General features: G+C 42.1%; 2 protein-coding genes across 6 annotated transcripts in view; one reads left to right on the forward strand and one right to left on the reverse strand.

Moving 5' to 3' along the window:
* The window catches only part of LOC132826230 (myoferlin-like), a 229,815-nt gene extending 218,709 nt beyond the window's left edge, over nucleotides 1–11,106 (forward strand). For all 5 annotated transcript variants that reach the window (XM_060841916.1, XM_060841912.1, XM_060841913.1 and 2 more), the window contains one exon: nucleotides 10,354–11,106. In XM_060841916.1, the coding sequence (XP_060697899.1) occupies nucleotides 10,354–10,389 (36 nt within the window). In that variant the 3' untranslated portion in view covers nucleotides 10,390–11,106. The remainder of the gene's footprint in view (nucleotides 1–10,353) is intronic.
* Nucleotides 11,107–11,372: 266 nt separating this feature from the next.
* LOC132826231 (cytochrome P450 26A1) lies at nucleotides 11,373–16,118 on the reverse strand. Its single transcript, XM_060841917.1, has 7 exons — nucleotides 15,825–16,118; nucleotides 15,070–15,294; nucleotides 14,557–14,841; nucleotides 14,246–14,395; nucleotides 13,178–13,312; nucleotides 12,897–13,052; nucleotides 11,373–12,023 (listed from the first exon to the last, which is right to left on the reverse strand). The coding sequence occupies exons 1-7, from the start codon at nucleotides 16,011–16,013 to the stop codon at nucleotides 11,649–11,651; spliced, it is 1,515 nt and encodes a 504-aa protein (XP_060697900.1). The 5' UTR covers nucleotides 16,014–16,118; the 3' UTR covers nucleotides 11,373–11,648.
* Between the last annotated feature and the right edge of the window lie 231 nt (nucleotides 16,119–16,349).

Raw genomic sequence — 16,349 nt, forward strand, 5'->3', positions numbered from 1 at the left:
TTTATGATCCAGCCATTAAAATAGAGACCAGCAGTTGCAGGTTACCGGAGGCTTGAGTTTGCAATTAGAGTTTGGAAGTTAGAAATGAGAATATAGGGCTTTACTATAATTGTCGAGTCATCTCTAAAGAGCAGATCGGAAGCTTTTTTGCAGCTTTTTAATAAAAAAAACAAATGTAACTTTTTTTTAAACAAGTGCAGTAACGCACTCTGAACTGTCCTCGCTGGGATAAGCTGAACTTATTTGACCGATTTTAAATTGGAGACACTTCACATAATCTATTCATGCACCACCAGCGATACAAGAGTTAATGTCAGTAGGCAAGTTCCCCATTATCTTAGCATTTTCAATTAAATACACCAAATTGCCAATGGCATGTGGTATAAAGTATAGCTACAATAATGTTGGACGAGCTGCAATTACATTGATTTACTCTAAACTATGTTCAGTTCATTGGGTAGAAAAAAAGGAGATTGGAGTTTAAGAATTTCACTGGTGTAATAAATTCTGTATATTGCTACCATGTTAGAGCAACAAGGCTGTTAATTTAAAATTAAATAAAACCCTTCTGTCTTCCACATTGATGGAAGACAAAAGATTATGGGAAAGTTCTTTTTAAGGTGATAGGAGGAAAAGTTCAGCAGCATCCATCATGGCTTCCAGGCCTGCTGGGATAGGAGGGAGGGACATAAAGGTGTCAACACTAGAGTTGTCTCAGTAGTAAATCACTGTTAGTGGAGCTAGCACAGGAATGGCAAACCAAAGCAGCTGTTAGTTGTGCAGTGTTGGATCTCTCAATGTTGTGTTAAGACAAGTTCCCTTCTCATGACCTTGCTTTCCAATGCTGTTTTTACACCACCATCATCTCCCTCCTTAGCCTTATGACCTGAACATGGCTGGTTTTTTTTTAAATTGCTGATTAAAGCTGAAAAATTTAAGGACTGCGGAGTCTGGAGGCTCTAACTGTTCTAACATCACGGGCTGGATTTTTTGACAGCTGTTTGGTGATGTTCTTTTCTTTATATGTCTGTGATGACATACTCTGGCCATTTTTTCATGTCAAGATTGAGACATTTTCTGTGATTTTTAGTGAGAAACGCAGAGCTGCTGTTACTATATCTAATTCATTTCCTTCTAATGCATAAAGCTTAAAGCAGCAAGCCTTTCTTATGAATTAAAAGTTTGCCTACTTGAAAGCTGAAGTTTTATATTAGCATTTGTGAGATCTATGATTGTGTGTTAAACTAATTTAACTCAATTAAATTTACAAACTTGTATATACTTTGGCTTTGATCTGCTGTGCATTGTGTAGATGACTAAAATTTAAGCCTTCTGAGAAGTTTGCCTTTTTTCTATTCCTACCTGTAAGGTTTCTCCACCCTCCCCCTAAATTCAGAGTCCACAGTAGGAAGGAAAACAATTGGAGATCAAGGTCTTTAGTAGAAATGTTTCGGGCAGTGAAGCCCCATGGCTGTGGATGTACATGTTCGCCTCTGCTGATGTCAGCCGTTTGAAGCTGGCAAGAAATCTGCAAGTGTGTCAACACCGAGATTGAGGGGAAATTAGAGGGAGGATTATCTTGCATCTTGTTTATACTGTTCAGTAATACTTATGCAGACCACTAAGTAAGTCGCTTACTTATCTGGCTTCAGGTTAGGCAGTACGTTAAGTTGGGGGAAAAGCAATAGTGATACGTACTCTTAACTAGTGCTCAATTGGATTATTAATTACATTATTAATTTATCATGCAATTTGTGCAATATTTAAATATGCCTTTCCAGAATGCAATTTTACCTGATTTAAGATACCGAAGTTCTATTCTGTTCTTTTAAGAAGCATGTTTTCTAATAATGCTAGAATACAGACCTCTTTCAACTTGCCTTCCTGACTTCAAATCAGAACTGCTGCTTTGTGTCTCAGTATCTAAATTCAGGGCCATCTGTTATAGCAACAGTATCAATTCTGTTATTAGAAAAGTGGTTATAATATACTGCCAGTTCTTTAAGTTACAGCATGGGTATAGCAAGAAGTTGCTATTGTTTTGATTTAAGCAATCAGCTGTTCATCAACACTCAGCTATTTTGGTTATTGATATAACCAGCCATGCCAATTCAAATGCTACATTGACCCACTGTTGAACTAAAGATCAAATTTTCTTAAAGACGTGATCTACATTTTTAAGGTAAACTGGTGAATTTTGAAAATGTGTAAGGAAAACTGAATGATACCATTCATTTCCCCACAGTAACCTAAGATTGACATTCTGGCTTGCCAAAAGACCAAGTCTGCTCCCTCATGTTCACAGGAAAGCAGTCCGCAACACTAAAGAGCACCATCTAGTGGGGTAAATGTGAAGTTAGTTTAGTCCTCCATGTACGGGAGGTATGTGACTGGGAAGAGAAGAAAAATAACCAAAAATTAAGCCGATGAGTTTTTATTTTCTTGTCAACTTTCATCTTAAAGTTTAGGAGCTGACAAGTGTTTGAAGGGGATGTGCCCGAAACATCGATTTTGCTGCTCCTCTGCTGCCTGAACTGCTGTGCTCTTCCAGCACCACTAATCCAAAATCTGGTTTCCAGCATCTGCAGTCATTGTTTTTACCCAGTGTTGTACCAAGCACTCTTCAGCAAATAACGTGCAACCTGAAGAACAGTCTCCACTGGAAGTTGGCTAAATCCTGTATTCCTGATTAGTGTAAATGTTGAGACAGTCCAGACTATATCATGGAGAAAAGAAAAGCATGTGACATCTCTCCTGTACAAACTATAAAGTATGAATGAGTGTGTATCTCACCATCGCAATTAGCATTGCTGCCTCACAGTAACAGGGGCCCAGGTTTGAATCCAGCTTTGGGTGACTGTTTGTCTGTGTGGAGTTTGCACGTTCCCCCTGTGTCTGCATGGGTTTCCCTCTGGATGCTCCAGTTTCCTCCCATAGTCTAAAGAAGTGTACGTCAGTTGTTTTTGGCCGTGCTAAATTACCCGGTAGTATCCAGGAATGTGCAGACTGGGTGGGTTTGCCATGGGAAATATGGGGTTATGTGGATATGGTGGGAGAGCTGGGTCTGGGTGGGATGCTGTTCACAGGGTTGGTGCAGACTTGATGGGCCTATTTCTGCAGGGTAGGGATTCTATGATTGTAATTTCAAAATCGGTAGGGAGAAAATTGATCAGAGAATAGACTAGATTTAAGAAAATGGATTTATTTAGATGGATCACATGATTAGTGTGATTGTGTGGTCTGAGCATAGTGCAGTCACTTTGTGAGCAAAGCATTTCATCAAAATGGAGCCACACTTTTTTTGAAAGAAATGTTTTGGCTATATTGCATTCAGGCTATTACTCAGAGCATTCTACAGCAGGCAGATCAGGGTAAAAGTCCATCTGGTACTGTAATCTGAAGATGGGAATGAGCTGCAATAAGGAGTGGGGAGGGCATTCCGTTTGCAATGTGGGTTGGCCTCCTGCAATCTGAGACTGCAACTCCGACTAGAGCCGTATGGTCAAGTGAGCATGACTCCTCCATGTTGCATACCTCTCCATTCTGAGACTTTGGCTATAAGTACTGCCATCAAGTTCAATGTTAAATGTTCTGTTCCAGCCAATGCTGCCTTGAGCCTGATAACTGTGTGGCATAGCTTTCCAAAGATAGATTTTAAATTGGCCGCTATGTCACTCAACAGATGTAAACTTAGAATGTGCATGAACCCAAACAAACTGTAAAATTAACTTCTACAGCCAAAGTAATCAGGAACGAGCTCTGAAACTGCTTCACGTTACATTTTACAAATAACTTCAATTGTAAAAGAAGGAAACAAATTGTGGCAATTGGTAAAGAGAAGCTACTTTCTGAATGTGAATTTTTACTATCAAGGTGAAAGGTCAAACTAAACTTTCAGCCCACTTTGTCCTGTACCATCAGTGAAATCCACCTAATGGCTGATTTGACCAGAACCACCATGCAATCCAGTGAACACAGTTTCTATACAGGTTTTAAATGAACAGATATGTAAAGGGATACAAGGACCTTAACTGCAGTTGTAGTGGAACGTCATGAAGTTGTGTGGCCCATGAAGTAAGGCCATTGGGTTATAGCTGCTACAGTTTCCCAAGTAAAATGTTGATCTTCCATCTTACCATTTCAGGGTGGGTCTCCAATCTATCCAGGGGGAACAATTGAACTGAATAAAGCAACTGAGACACAACACTGTTTATAAAACGCCTGAAAATCAAGATTTAAAAATAGTTGATCTGATGAAAGTAGTACCATTTTTAGGAGCAGTCTATATCAAAAGTTTCTGAAGTCTACCATCATTTGAAAATTCATAAACCTGTAGGAAAAAGCCATCTGACTTACAATTTTTTAAACCAATACTATTATGAATGCTGTTCAGGATGAGAGCAGGAGGGAAAGACTGAAGACCTAATTACACAACAACTTGCTTTTTTATTATTATGCAATGCATAACTGAATGTGGTGTGGGCATCACTGGTTAGGCCAGTATTTATTGCCTACGTCAACTGTCCCTGAGCACGTGGTGAGCTGCCAAGAGCTGAAAAGCTTGTTAGACCATTTCTGAGGGTGGTTCAGTGTCAATTCCATTATTGTGGCTCTTGAGTCGCATGTAGGTGAGGCGGAGCAAGGTGCCTTCCCCAGAGGACATTAATGTATCAGGTGAGGTTTTACAACAATCGTGTATTTTATTTCCGATGCTTCAATTAAATGTAATATGTCTAGTAGCTGTGGTTGGATTCGAACATGTCTCTCTCTGACTTTGTTCTGCAATGTCCATCACAAATCCCTCCAATAGCTGGGAAAGGATGTACAGTTGGTATGACCATTTAATAGCCAAAATAGATTTTGGAAGGAATGACCAAATGCCATTATTCAATGGGAGAGCGAATCTTATTGGTGAGCATAATACCAAACGTGCAAGCAAAATAATGAGCTTTGTTGCTTCGTTTTTCCAAACCTGATCTGCAGCAACTCTTGAAGCTCAGCTGAATAACATCAGCATTGTTTACTGAATTCCACAGATCCACTTGTTGAGTTACTGTGGACCAAGTAAACTGCTCAAAGTATTAACTCCAGTGGAGAGATTGACTAACAATCAAGAATGATTGGTTAATTAGAAACATATTCATGGGGCTCTTTGACATCTTCAGACTCAAGAGGATAGATGTATCTTGGTAAACATTGGGAATTGAGAGACTGTTAGTGATTTAATATCAGAGGATCCTTTGCATGAAAGCAGGAGGAGTCCTATCAACCCAAGAAAAAGAGCTATTGCATGATGCAATTCCTCAAAAGTACATGGTTCCCATCCTAATAGTATATTGGGCCATCATTTCAACCTCTTTGGGGCCCTAGATACCTTCCTCTATCTCTGTGCATAAAAAGATTGGGTAATTAGTTTAGCAGCTCACTGCAACTCACCACCATCTCAAGGGAATCTAAGGATAAGCAATAAACTGGTAGCCAATCAGCAACACGTGATTTTTTTTATATTTAAAACTAAAGAAGCTTTCTGAGCTGTTCAAATAGCATTTAAATCAGATTTGTCTTTTGCCACATGATTGCTCAAGGTAGAACATTATTTTGAGGCATTTGGAGGAGTGCATTGTGATCCAACAGTGAAGAAATAAAAAGCAATCTACCTTTTTTTTTAAATCACTTCCTTGACTGACTTTCAGACTAGTTTGGATGACAGACAAGTTGGGCTCATTCTCAAACTGACCACTAGGTAGAGCTCTGTGCAGACTGGGAATGCTGTACAGACCAGGGGAAAGATTTCAAACTACTATGCGTCTCTGTGAAATGGAAAAATCTAGTCTTGGAACTAGAGGAATCACCTGAGACCTGGCAGGAGAGCCAGCCTGGTGGGAGAGGGGTGGTGTGATATCATCAGAGAAATCTTGATCGGTTTTTCATTAACAGCTTTGGTGGCTTTGTAGATTTTACTGCTTTTCCCTGTAATTGGAACTTTTTTCCTGCTTCTCTACTCATTCCTTCTCTCAAAAAAAAATACTTATGATGAGGAGAAAGGCTCAGTTGGTTAAGAGGGGATGTAGTAAGGTTTTCAAAACTTGTAAACCTTTTCCTGAATACTTTCAAGGATACTGCCAGGATTGGAGGGTTTGAGCTAAAGGTAGAAGTTGAATAGGCTGGGGCTTTTCTCCCTGGAGTGTTGAAGGCTGAGGAGTTTATAAAACCTTATTAAGGAGGTTTATAAAATCATGAGGGTCATGGATAGAATGATAAGCCAGAGTATGGATTAGTGGTGCTGGAAGAGCACAGCAGTTCAGGCAGCATCCAAGGAGCAGTAAAATCGACGTTTCGGGCAAAAGCCCTTCTAGGGGAGTGTGAAACTAATCAGCATAAGTTTAAGTTGAGGGGGGGTAACCTCAGTTTTTAGGGTCTGTTCAGTGCTGCATATTTCTGACTCAATTCTAGAAGTGATTAGAATCAAAGCCTTTAATGGCAGAAGGCACAGCTCCTTGATTGGAAGAATGGATTTTGAGGCACAGTGAGTGTGCTTCTATAACCGCCTTAATCTAAACAGCCCAAGAGAAGCATGAAACAGTGGACAGATATTGGGGCAGATTACCAAGCATTGTAAAGGAGGAACACATGATAGCAAATTAGAGATTTAGGCAGGAAAATCCAGGGCTTTTGGCTCACTGGTGAAGGCACACCCAACAACGATGGAAGAATTGAAATCTGAAAAATCGAGAGACTCTTAATTAGAAACCGAGATCTTGGAGTGATGTAGGTGAAGCCAATTTGAAAACCATGTTTTTGAACCATGGGTCTTAAAATTTGAGCTATCGTAGCTCTGTGCCATTGGGAGTGATGGATGAAAGTGATTTAACGCAAGTAGTCATGTTCTAGATGACAGCATGTTTACAAAGGTTAGAATGTCAGGAACCAGCTAGGACTGGATTAGAATGGTTGTTGAGTTAATAACTGCATGGATGAGGGCTTCTGTGGTGGATGAGCACAGGTGGCTGACATTAAAGTGAGAATGAGTAATCTTGAAGATATAAATAGATCTTCAGAAGCTAATATCTGCATCAAACCGGGCACCAAGTTTATGAACAATCTACTTCAACTGCAGATATCCCCTCTGAGATAGGCAGTGAAAGTAAATAATGGCTTCAGTCCTCCCAACATTTGTAGACTCTAGATTTATTATGTTGTGATTTAGATTTTAGGCTGAGCGCTTCTGGTCAGGAGCTAATGAAAGTCAGTCAGCTCAGGTGAATGGAACTTGGTAACAGTTAGGATACTGGTGGGAGCATTCTGGATCCGTTCCTTTCTGAGGATTGGGGTGGGGTGGGGGGGGAAGGTAGTTGGGGGGGCAGCCAGGAGAGCACTGAATAAAGACATGAAAGAGGGGTGGGCTAATTGAGGCAATGTGGAAACTTGGTCAAGTGTTACAGCTGAGTGTGACCTGGGAGAGGGATGTAAACAATGAATGAATGATTTCTTGTTCCTTGTACTCTAAAGTGGATAAGCTTTTTTTTAAAAAGTGCAAAGCAGCAACTGTTGCCATAATCTGTCACCATTTTGAATAGTTTAAAAATAAAATGATGTAACTGAAAGAGAGTCCATCTTTGTTCCACTGCCTCCATTGTCCTGAGCCAGCTCACCAATGACAGCTATACCACACCCACCACTGTCCGATGTTATCTCTCCTCTGGGCCTGCCTCACCGATGGGTTGCTGATGCCATGCCCCATGCTGGACCCTCCCCCTCTCTGCTGACCAGGAGCCCCCTGCCTCCCCCGCCGCTTACCAGGAGCCCCTGCTGCGGGCCTACTGCAACCATGGAAGTGACTGGGAATTTATCATGGAGTGCACAGAGAATGACTTTAATCTTTAACTGAAGAAAATTTAGGACTGCTCTGGAAGTAGATATCCAACAAGTTATCACACAATCGGAAGGAAGGACTGAGAGAAACGCGACCCTGTTGACCTTGTCTGGGGGCTAATTCCAAAATTTGGGAGTTCTGTCTCTCAGACGAGTCAAGCAACAGCCTGACACATTTGCGGTCATGAAGTTAGCCATTGCACTCAGCCACCCTGGCAGCAACATCTACGCATGTCCTGTCCCTCTGGCAGGTTAGACCCAACAGAGGTGACAGAACAGTGGTATCCAGTCAGAGTGGAATTGCCCTGGAAGACTTCAACATTTGATCCTGCACCAGAGAATGCCAGGTAAAACATGGGCAAGGAAGCTATCTGTCGATTACCTCAACTCCCCAGGTTGATATTGTTGAACACCACTTGGAGGAGGCACAAGGCCTAGCAAGAATATAGAATGTGCTCTGGGGGCTTCAGTGTCCATCACCAGGAGTGCCATGCTTGGCAATACCACTAGTGTCTGAATTGGTTGGGTCATAGCAGCATTGCTGCTAGACTGAATGTGTGGCGAGTGGTGAGGGAACCAACAAGAGGGAAAAACATTCCTGACCTCATCCCTTCAATCTACCTACTGCCGATGCAACTGACTTTGACGACAGTATCACTAAGAGTGACCACAGCACACTTGTGGAGACAAAGTCCGACTTTCACACTGAGAATGTTGTCCATCAAGTTGTGTGGTATTATCACTCTGCTAAATGGGACAGACAACTCCACTGGAATCCAGGAAGCGCTGGACCATCGTCATAAGCCGAATCAATCTGCAACTTCACAACCTGGCATATCCCCTGCTATACACAAGAATAGAGGTGGAGACTATTTTCTAACCTGGGCTAGGCTTCAGAAATCTGAAGCACAAAGAGACTTAGGAGTCCTGGTTCAGGATTCTGTTAAGGTTAACATGCATGTTCAGTTAGCAGTTAAGAAGGCAAATACAATGTTAGCATTCATTTCAAGAGGGCTAGAAAACAAGATCAGAAATGTACTGAAAGACTCTGATCAAACTGCATTAGGAATATTTGAGCAGTTTTGGTCTCTGGATCTAAGGATGGATCTGGTTTTGGAGGTACACAAGAATGCTACTGACGATGAAGGGCTTGTCATATGAGATGGGGTTGAGAACTCTGGGTCTGTACTCTATTTGAGTTATGAGGATGAAGATGATCTCACTGAAACTTAGAGTACTGAGAGGCTCAGACAGAGTGGATATGGAGATGATTTTTTGCTGGTCGGAAAGACTAGCATCCAAAGACAGCCTCAGAGTGAAGGGACGAACCTTTAGAACTGAAATGAGCAGAAATTGTTTCTGTCAGAGGGTGGGGACTGTGTGGAACTCATTGTTGTGGAGGCCAAGTCATTGAGTGGATTTAAGACAGAGGTAGGTTCATGATTCGTAAGGGGGATCAAAGTTTATGGGGAGAAGGCATGTGAATGGTGTTGAGAAACATCAGCCATGGTTGAATGTTGGAACAAACTTGATGGGCTGAATGGCCTAAATATGCTCCTATATCGTATGGTCTAGCAATTGAAGTAATGTTTGCACTGCTTGGACATTGGTAATGATGGATGCAAGATGGCACATTTTAAAGTTGGGAAGACCAGTTGGAATTTGCACTGGTGTGAAATGGAAACAAGGTTACCATTGAAGGGTCTGTGGAGAAGGGAAAGTGAAAATGTTCATTGTGGAGAAAATTACAAGTTAACCTGGTGAACATCAAAACTGGCGTGATTGAAAGTGCTATATATCCAGATTAGTATACTAGACGCTTGGATTTTTTTTTTACTTAAACTGCCACGCAGCACTGATCCAAGTGAAACTGGATGAAATCTGCGTTGAATATGTAATCTTAAAACGAAATGACTATTCTAGTTATTGTGAAACCCAAACTCCAACTTGAAAATCTGTATGAAGCAGAAAGAAAACAGGTAATAAGAGGTTTCTCCCATGTTGCGACCTTGAAAGTAAATGCAACATGAGTGCAATTCAGATATTAAATTGGTCTAGTGTCAGCGCACTCATAATTTCAAGTGTGTGCAGCACATTGAACAAGTGTGTCTGTGAAAAGTCACAAGTGGTTGGGTGTTATTTGACCATTACAGCCTGAGGTCATAGATTCTACATTTAATTTCACCTTTTATATTTTGAGTAAAATTTAAGTTTGCATGTTTCCTTGTATTTCTATTAATTTTCTTTTACATCCACTGTGAGCATTTCAAATATCCACCTCCAGCTCACCTTTTTGTGTTGCATGATTCTTGGTCCAGATTTTGGATAGCTTATTTTGTGGCTTATCAAATTAAGATGACCAGCAGTTACACTGAAAATGTATTATACTTTGAGAAATATTAACTGTGATGTTTGTAAGTTCAAGCTTAAATAGTGCTTTCACGGTAGTTGCTTTTTCTAATCCTCTTCTATCTTCAACAGAACTACCTATCCATGAGAATTGTGAATCCTATCTAAGGAGTTTACGATTGGCCAGTCTTCCCACGGCAGTGATTGTGTTGTATAGCTGGCCCAAGAACATTCATGTCATATGTCTACAACCTCATGGCCTCGGGTAGAAGTGGACGGAGGTTAGGAGGATGACAAGATCTACGTTTACCAAGGTTAAGCAAGGTTCATGGGGTCATGACTGGGCCATTTATCAGTGATTCCATGTTAATGTGCTGACCCTGATGACCAGGACCCTGCTGTTTTTTATCCAGCATTTGCGCAATTGGCTGTTTGTTTAGCAGGTGCCTCTCTAGTTATGAAATACCAGGGGATTTGTTTTTGTGCATTTGAAATGGAGAACTAAGCAAAAGTGTTTTGAATTATGGCTATTCAAGGTGGTTGGTTTGCTAATCTGTTACAGTATATGTTTAAAACAACATGCAAATATTAAGGGACTTTTTATCAAACATTTGTAAAACAATTTAAAGAGCCAAATGCCTCCACTCAGTCTGCATATATCCTGAGAATAGAAGAAACTAATGGTTGATGTTCTGAGGATTATATATAGTGCAGCAGTGTTTGTATTATGCAGTCTTCATGGTTTTAGTTTGGTTCACTTTTCTACATAAGAATGTGGACTGAACCAACATGTAACTTAAATGCAGAATAAATCACTATTAATCAGTGTACTTCCTGTACTCGAATAACTGCAATGTTAGCTGCTAATAAATCATTCCACCAGTGCCAGTGTTTCAGTCTTTATTACGTGCAGTCTTGTTTTAAGAAATTAAGAAACCTATTATCTTCTACCGTGTATCTCCATGATTCACGGTCTAGTGCTTGAAATACATTTGCAATGTTTGTCAGGCTGCCAGTTCTTTAAATTATAATATTTACATTCCAAGATTTAACATAAATTTGTAGTTTCATAATGCAACTGCTATGTATTTAAATAATTCATAGCCTAAAAGCAACAGTTTAAGATTACAAATACAGAAGTTTCTTTACAGAATTAATGAAAACATAAAATACATAATTTGTTAAACAGTTTGACTTGTGTCACTGTGGGGAGAAAAAATTATAATAGTCTGTGCAGGAAAATGTTTTCAACTGCACAATCTAGATAAAATTACATTTGTGAAAATCATCACAAAGTTTCTGGTTTTTTAATGAACCTCCTACCAAGTTGTCTTCCTGAAGGCTATTGTGTAATTTTTGGTATACGGGCTGTGGACAATATCTGTAGACGCTATGCAAATCCAAATGTTGGTTATTGATATGTTAAACTACAGTGTTCCTGTGCTTTGAGCTGTATTCACAATGTTGTATGGAAATGGTGTGAATTTTGTGGGCAAGTTGTCCACTGGATACACCATGGGATTGGTTTTCATTGTAGGAGGCCCATTTAAAAGTTCCCAGTCACAAGCCCTGACTAGCTCCACTGTGAAGATCTTGAGGAGAATCTTGGCAAACTCTTTGCCCACACAACTCCTGGATCCTCCTCCAAAAGGAATGTAGCTGAATCTGCAGGATTCATTTTCTGAGCAGCCCTCCATGAAGCGATCGGGGTTAAACTCTTCTTTCTTTGAGAAATTTGTCGCTATATCATGTGTGTCACAAATACTGTAAATAACATTCCAGCCTTTTGGTATCTGATATCCCTGCAAATAAATATTTTCAAAATTAATTAAACTGGTTTTAACTACAGACAAGCACTTTGTACATGAATTCAAAGATTGTGAGTGCTTTGAGAAATAAATTCAAAGTTATCATCCTCCCAACACCAAGATAATAAGTTCATCTCTAAATGTTATGACCCTTCACAGGAAAATGTCTGGAATTGGTTGACTGACTGTAGCCAGGTAATTCCTCTGACTCTAGCCTTGTTTTTGGAGTTGCACTTGCCCATTAGAGGTAGGTGACTTCCAAAAGGTGAAGCATAAAACTGATTTGGGTCATCAGTTTAGGTAAGTTACAATCATGTAAATAGCCTTGTTGTTGTCTTTCCCAGTTTTATTGGCTTATCAATTTAAATAGATATCACATATGCACTCAAGTGCAGAGATATCTAAGACGCTAACATTCCCAGTCTCTCTTCATACCTGAATCACTCCTGCCCAGGTCCTGTCCTTGCAAATCTGTTCTGCACCCTCCCTCGAGTTACAGTACATCTTTCTTTATTGTCTGGTGCCCTAAGGTTACATACAATCGAGGAGGTTATGACAGAGTTGCATTTGCTTCCTTGACAACCAGGCATCCTCTGGAGCTTAACTGTGGATAGGGCTAATTGATTAGTGCTAAATTGTAATGTAATGTTTCTATGTTTAAACTTCATCTTAACTATAAAGATTTTGTATTATTTTTGATGTCTGAAAATGCTGAGAAAAACACCTTTGCAGCTATGGATTTACCAATCTGCAAGTTCTGTAAAATAAAAAAATGTTCTTAAATGTATAAAGATTTTATTTTAACGCAATTGTCGCAAAGGTGTTATATAGGTTATAAGTATTGGTTTGACTCTAATTCCAGCTTACATTTAGCACGAAGGTTTTTAGGGCCACGCGGAATCCGCCAGGAACTGGGGGACTGAGCCGAAGACTTTCTTTGATAACGCTTCCGGTGTATTTAAGTTGTTCCAGTAGTTCCATGCTGATGTTTCTGATCTCAGAGCCGTCGCTGCTCAGTAATCCCTGCAAATCCATGGAGAAGTCAAACATGTCAATCGAAAACGAGAAACTGCTACTCAGGACACTATCGGTGGAGCTGCCTCCTTAAACCCGAGTAAATTCTGGCAAACCTGTAACTGTAACCTCACCTGCTCTTGCAGCTCCCTCCTGACTTTGTGTAACACCTCCGGGTGTAGAGCTAGGAAGGTGACCAGCGAGGTGGCGGTACTGGCAGTCGTCTCGTGTCCTCCAAATAACAACTCGGTAGCAGATTCCTTCAGCTCCTGTTCAGTAGCAACAATAAACACCCATGAGGCAGCTGTTAAACCGCACCTCCACGAACACTGCAGCGACTGCCAGAAAGCGCTGCGGGATTCGGCTACCAATGGTGCAAACCGCATGAATCCTCACTGTTTTAAATCAACCCCTAATTGCATATTTTTTCTTCCAAACACGAAACGGTGAGGTTTGTTCAACTGAGGTGGGAAACTTGCTTTTGCCCTGTGTATCGGTGTTGGAGTTATCGTTAAGGGGCAGTATTGGTGGGCTGGGGGACTGTACAGGGTTGTATTCTGGGTCAGTATTCGGGTGTAGGGTGGGGATAGTGGTTAGGGAGATGGCTCTGTGCTCTGCAGTAGAGCCTGTGTTCTGGGACAGTGTCTATATTCTGGGATTAGTGTTCAGGGGTAAAGTCTGTGGGTAGGATACAGTGTGTTCGGGGTATACTGAGATTAGTGTTCAAGAGGGAGTGAGGGTCTGTGTTCTGGCGTAGTGTCTATATTCTGGGATTAGTGTTCAAGAGGGAGTGAGGGTCTGTGTTCTGGCGTAGTGTCAATATTCTGGGATTAGTGTTCAGGGGAGAGGGAGGGTCTGTGTTCTGGGGTAGTGTCTATATTCTGGGATTAGTGTTAAGGAGGGAGGGAGGGTCTGTGTTCTGGCGTAGTGTCAATATTCTGGGATTAGTGTTCAGGGGAGAGGGAGGGTCTGTGTTCTGGCGTAGTGTCAATATTCTGGGATTAGTGTTAAGGAGGGAGGGAGGGTCCGATACGGGGCAGAGGCAGTCACTAGACCAAAGATAAAATTCCGAAAGAGCTGCGGCTGCTGGAAATCTGAAATAAAAAGAGTGCTGGAAAATCTGGCAGCAGCTGTGGAGAGAAAACAGAGTTAACATTTCAAATGCAGTGCCCCTTCCTCAGTGAGGAGCTGTCTCTGTTTACCTGTAAACGCAGCGGTTGCTCGCTCTGTTCCGAGTGCTCGATCAGAAGTTGCAGAGCATCTTTGAACTGCCCGCTGGAATCGCGTCTCGCCACCTTTTTCCTGATGTTCTCCTCGATTTTCGCGTGGATCACATTCCTCGCCTTCAGCCCCTGTCACCAAATAACGGCACGGGGTCACTGTTAGCGCACCGTTGGAGAGAGGGTACGGTACCCCCTCCAGACCTCCCGGTAACTCAACCTTGCGCTTCTCCGGGCCCCGTCTTATCTTTCATAGACATATTTCTAACTAACCGTCCTCCGGGGGTCCTTACCCGGTACAAGCCGCTGAACGGGACATCGATGGGCAGGGAGAAGAGATTACGGATCATTTCCTCAAAGGCTTGGATGAGTTCCCGTTGAGTCTGCGGGCTGGTGTTCGCGGGTTCGAAGCCGAGCAGAATCCGCATCGCGATGCCGAACATGAGGCGCTTCATTTCGGGGTAGACCAGCACACAGGAGCCGCTGTCCAGCCAGCGCCGGACGCCGGCCCGGATCTCCTCCCCCATCACTGGGATGTAGTTCTGCAGAGCTTCCCTCGAGAAAGCTTTCAAGATCACCTGGAATTAAAGCGAATTAGTGAATGCGATATCTGCACTGCATTGCAAACCATTTGCTCCATTATAAAGGGCCACTTTTCAGATGACTGCAATGACCACTTTTGACCCCAACCACTGCTTGTATCTGGGCTTCTCCGATCGTGGGTGGTGCAAATTATCGTGGGATTCCCTGTCCAATGATATTGGAGTTGCTCGCATGGAGGTTACTCTCTCAGTGTGGTGGCTTACCCTCTTTCTGTGTTTGTGCTCCGAGTGGTGTAGGTTGGACAGGCAGCCGGCCCCCAGGATGGTCCGGACTGAGGCAGGCCATTGCACGGAGACCAGCTTGTGCTCCCCCAGTAAGATCTGCTTCACGTTCTCGGCTCCCATGACCCGCACCGTCGGGTTCCCGAACAGATGGGTCTTGTAGATGTAGCCGTACTTACGCACTTTCATTTTCAGGAACTTGTATCTCTGTAAGTAATGAATACACGTTTATCGGCCAGGCGCGGGGTTTGGGAGCGGCTGGTGGGAGATTGGTGTCTAGTTTTTTTTTGCTGGTTAACTATTGGGATTGCTTAACTAGTGAGACAAAACTCCAGAACGTTATAAACTGCTTCTCGAACACAAGACACAGAAAGCGAATCAAAATTCGAACGAGATTCACCGTGTGAAATCAATCAATTTTGCAGCCATTCAAACAAGACAAATAAGTGGGGTTTTTATTTTGCAATGATGCTCTTTGTTAAATTCCTCTGTTTCTATTAATGACAAAATAACTGTGCAAAATGATTGGAATAATCCCTCAGTGCTGTACAATTGTTGAGCTATTTGCTCTCACTCTCTCAAAAACAATTCCTTTTTGTTACAAACATTCCCTCTCGCTGTTGTCGACTTTTACTATTTACCCACTCGGTTTCTGCCAGAGGAGTTGGTCGGATGTTGTGGGTAGATTTGAGAAACGTGTAGATCTGCTATAATCGGAAGTTAAGAGACGGTCTCACCTGCAGGACTAGGTGGAGGGTCTCTCCTAGAAAAGGCAGCCCCATGGAACCTGGGGGTAGGGGCTTTTCACAGGCAGGGTCCCTTCCACTGACACAGTAAACGTCCCACAACTTCACAGCGAACAGGAAGAGCGCCAAGGGCAGCACGAATGTGCACAGGAAGGTAGCACAAAGTGTAACCAAGACCATTTTGGCAGCCAGCTAGCACTCAGTGCAGCCCTCTGATCAGCAGCGGTCCTGCCGTGTTCTCAATGAAGCGAGTGACTCTCCCAAATGTTCCCACTCCAGGTTCAAGCCTCCTTATAACTCCCCAGGTCCCCTGTCTCTCTTACCTTGGTCAGTTAAATTAGTTCACACAAAGTTCATCTTTCATTGTGTAGATTGTGCCATCCCTCTGACTCCGCCTGTTTCAGTGACGCTGGCCAAAAATCTTTAACCCATTGTTGGCCAGAAGGGATAGCACGAGTTAGATTTCTGACCGGTCTTCTCCCGTGGCTTGGGAAACTGTTACTCATTTTTTCTTAG

The sequence above is a fragment of the Hemiscyllium ocellatum genome, chromosome 22 (genome assembly GCF_020745735.1).
Source record: "Hemiscyllium ocellatum isolate sHemOce1 chromosome 22, sHemOce1.pat.X.cur, whole genome shotgun sequence".
NCBI lineage: Eukaryota > Metazoa > Chordata > Chondrichthyes > Orectolobiformes > Hemiscylliidae > Hemiscyllium > Hemiscyllium ocellatum.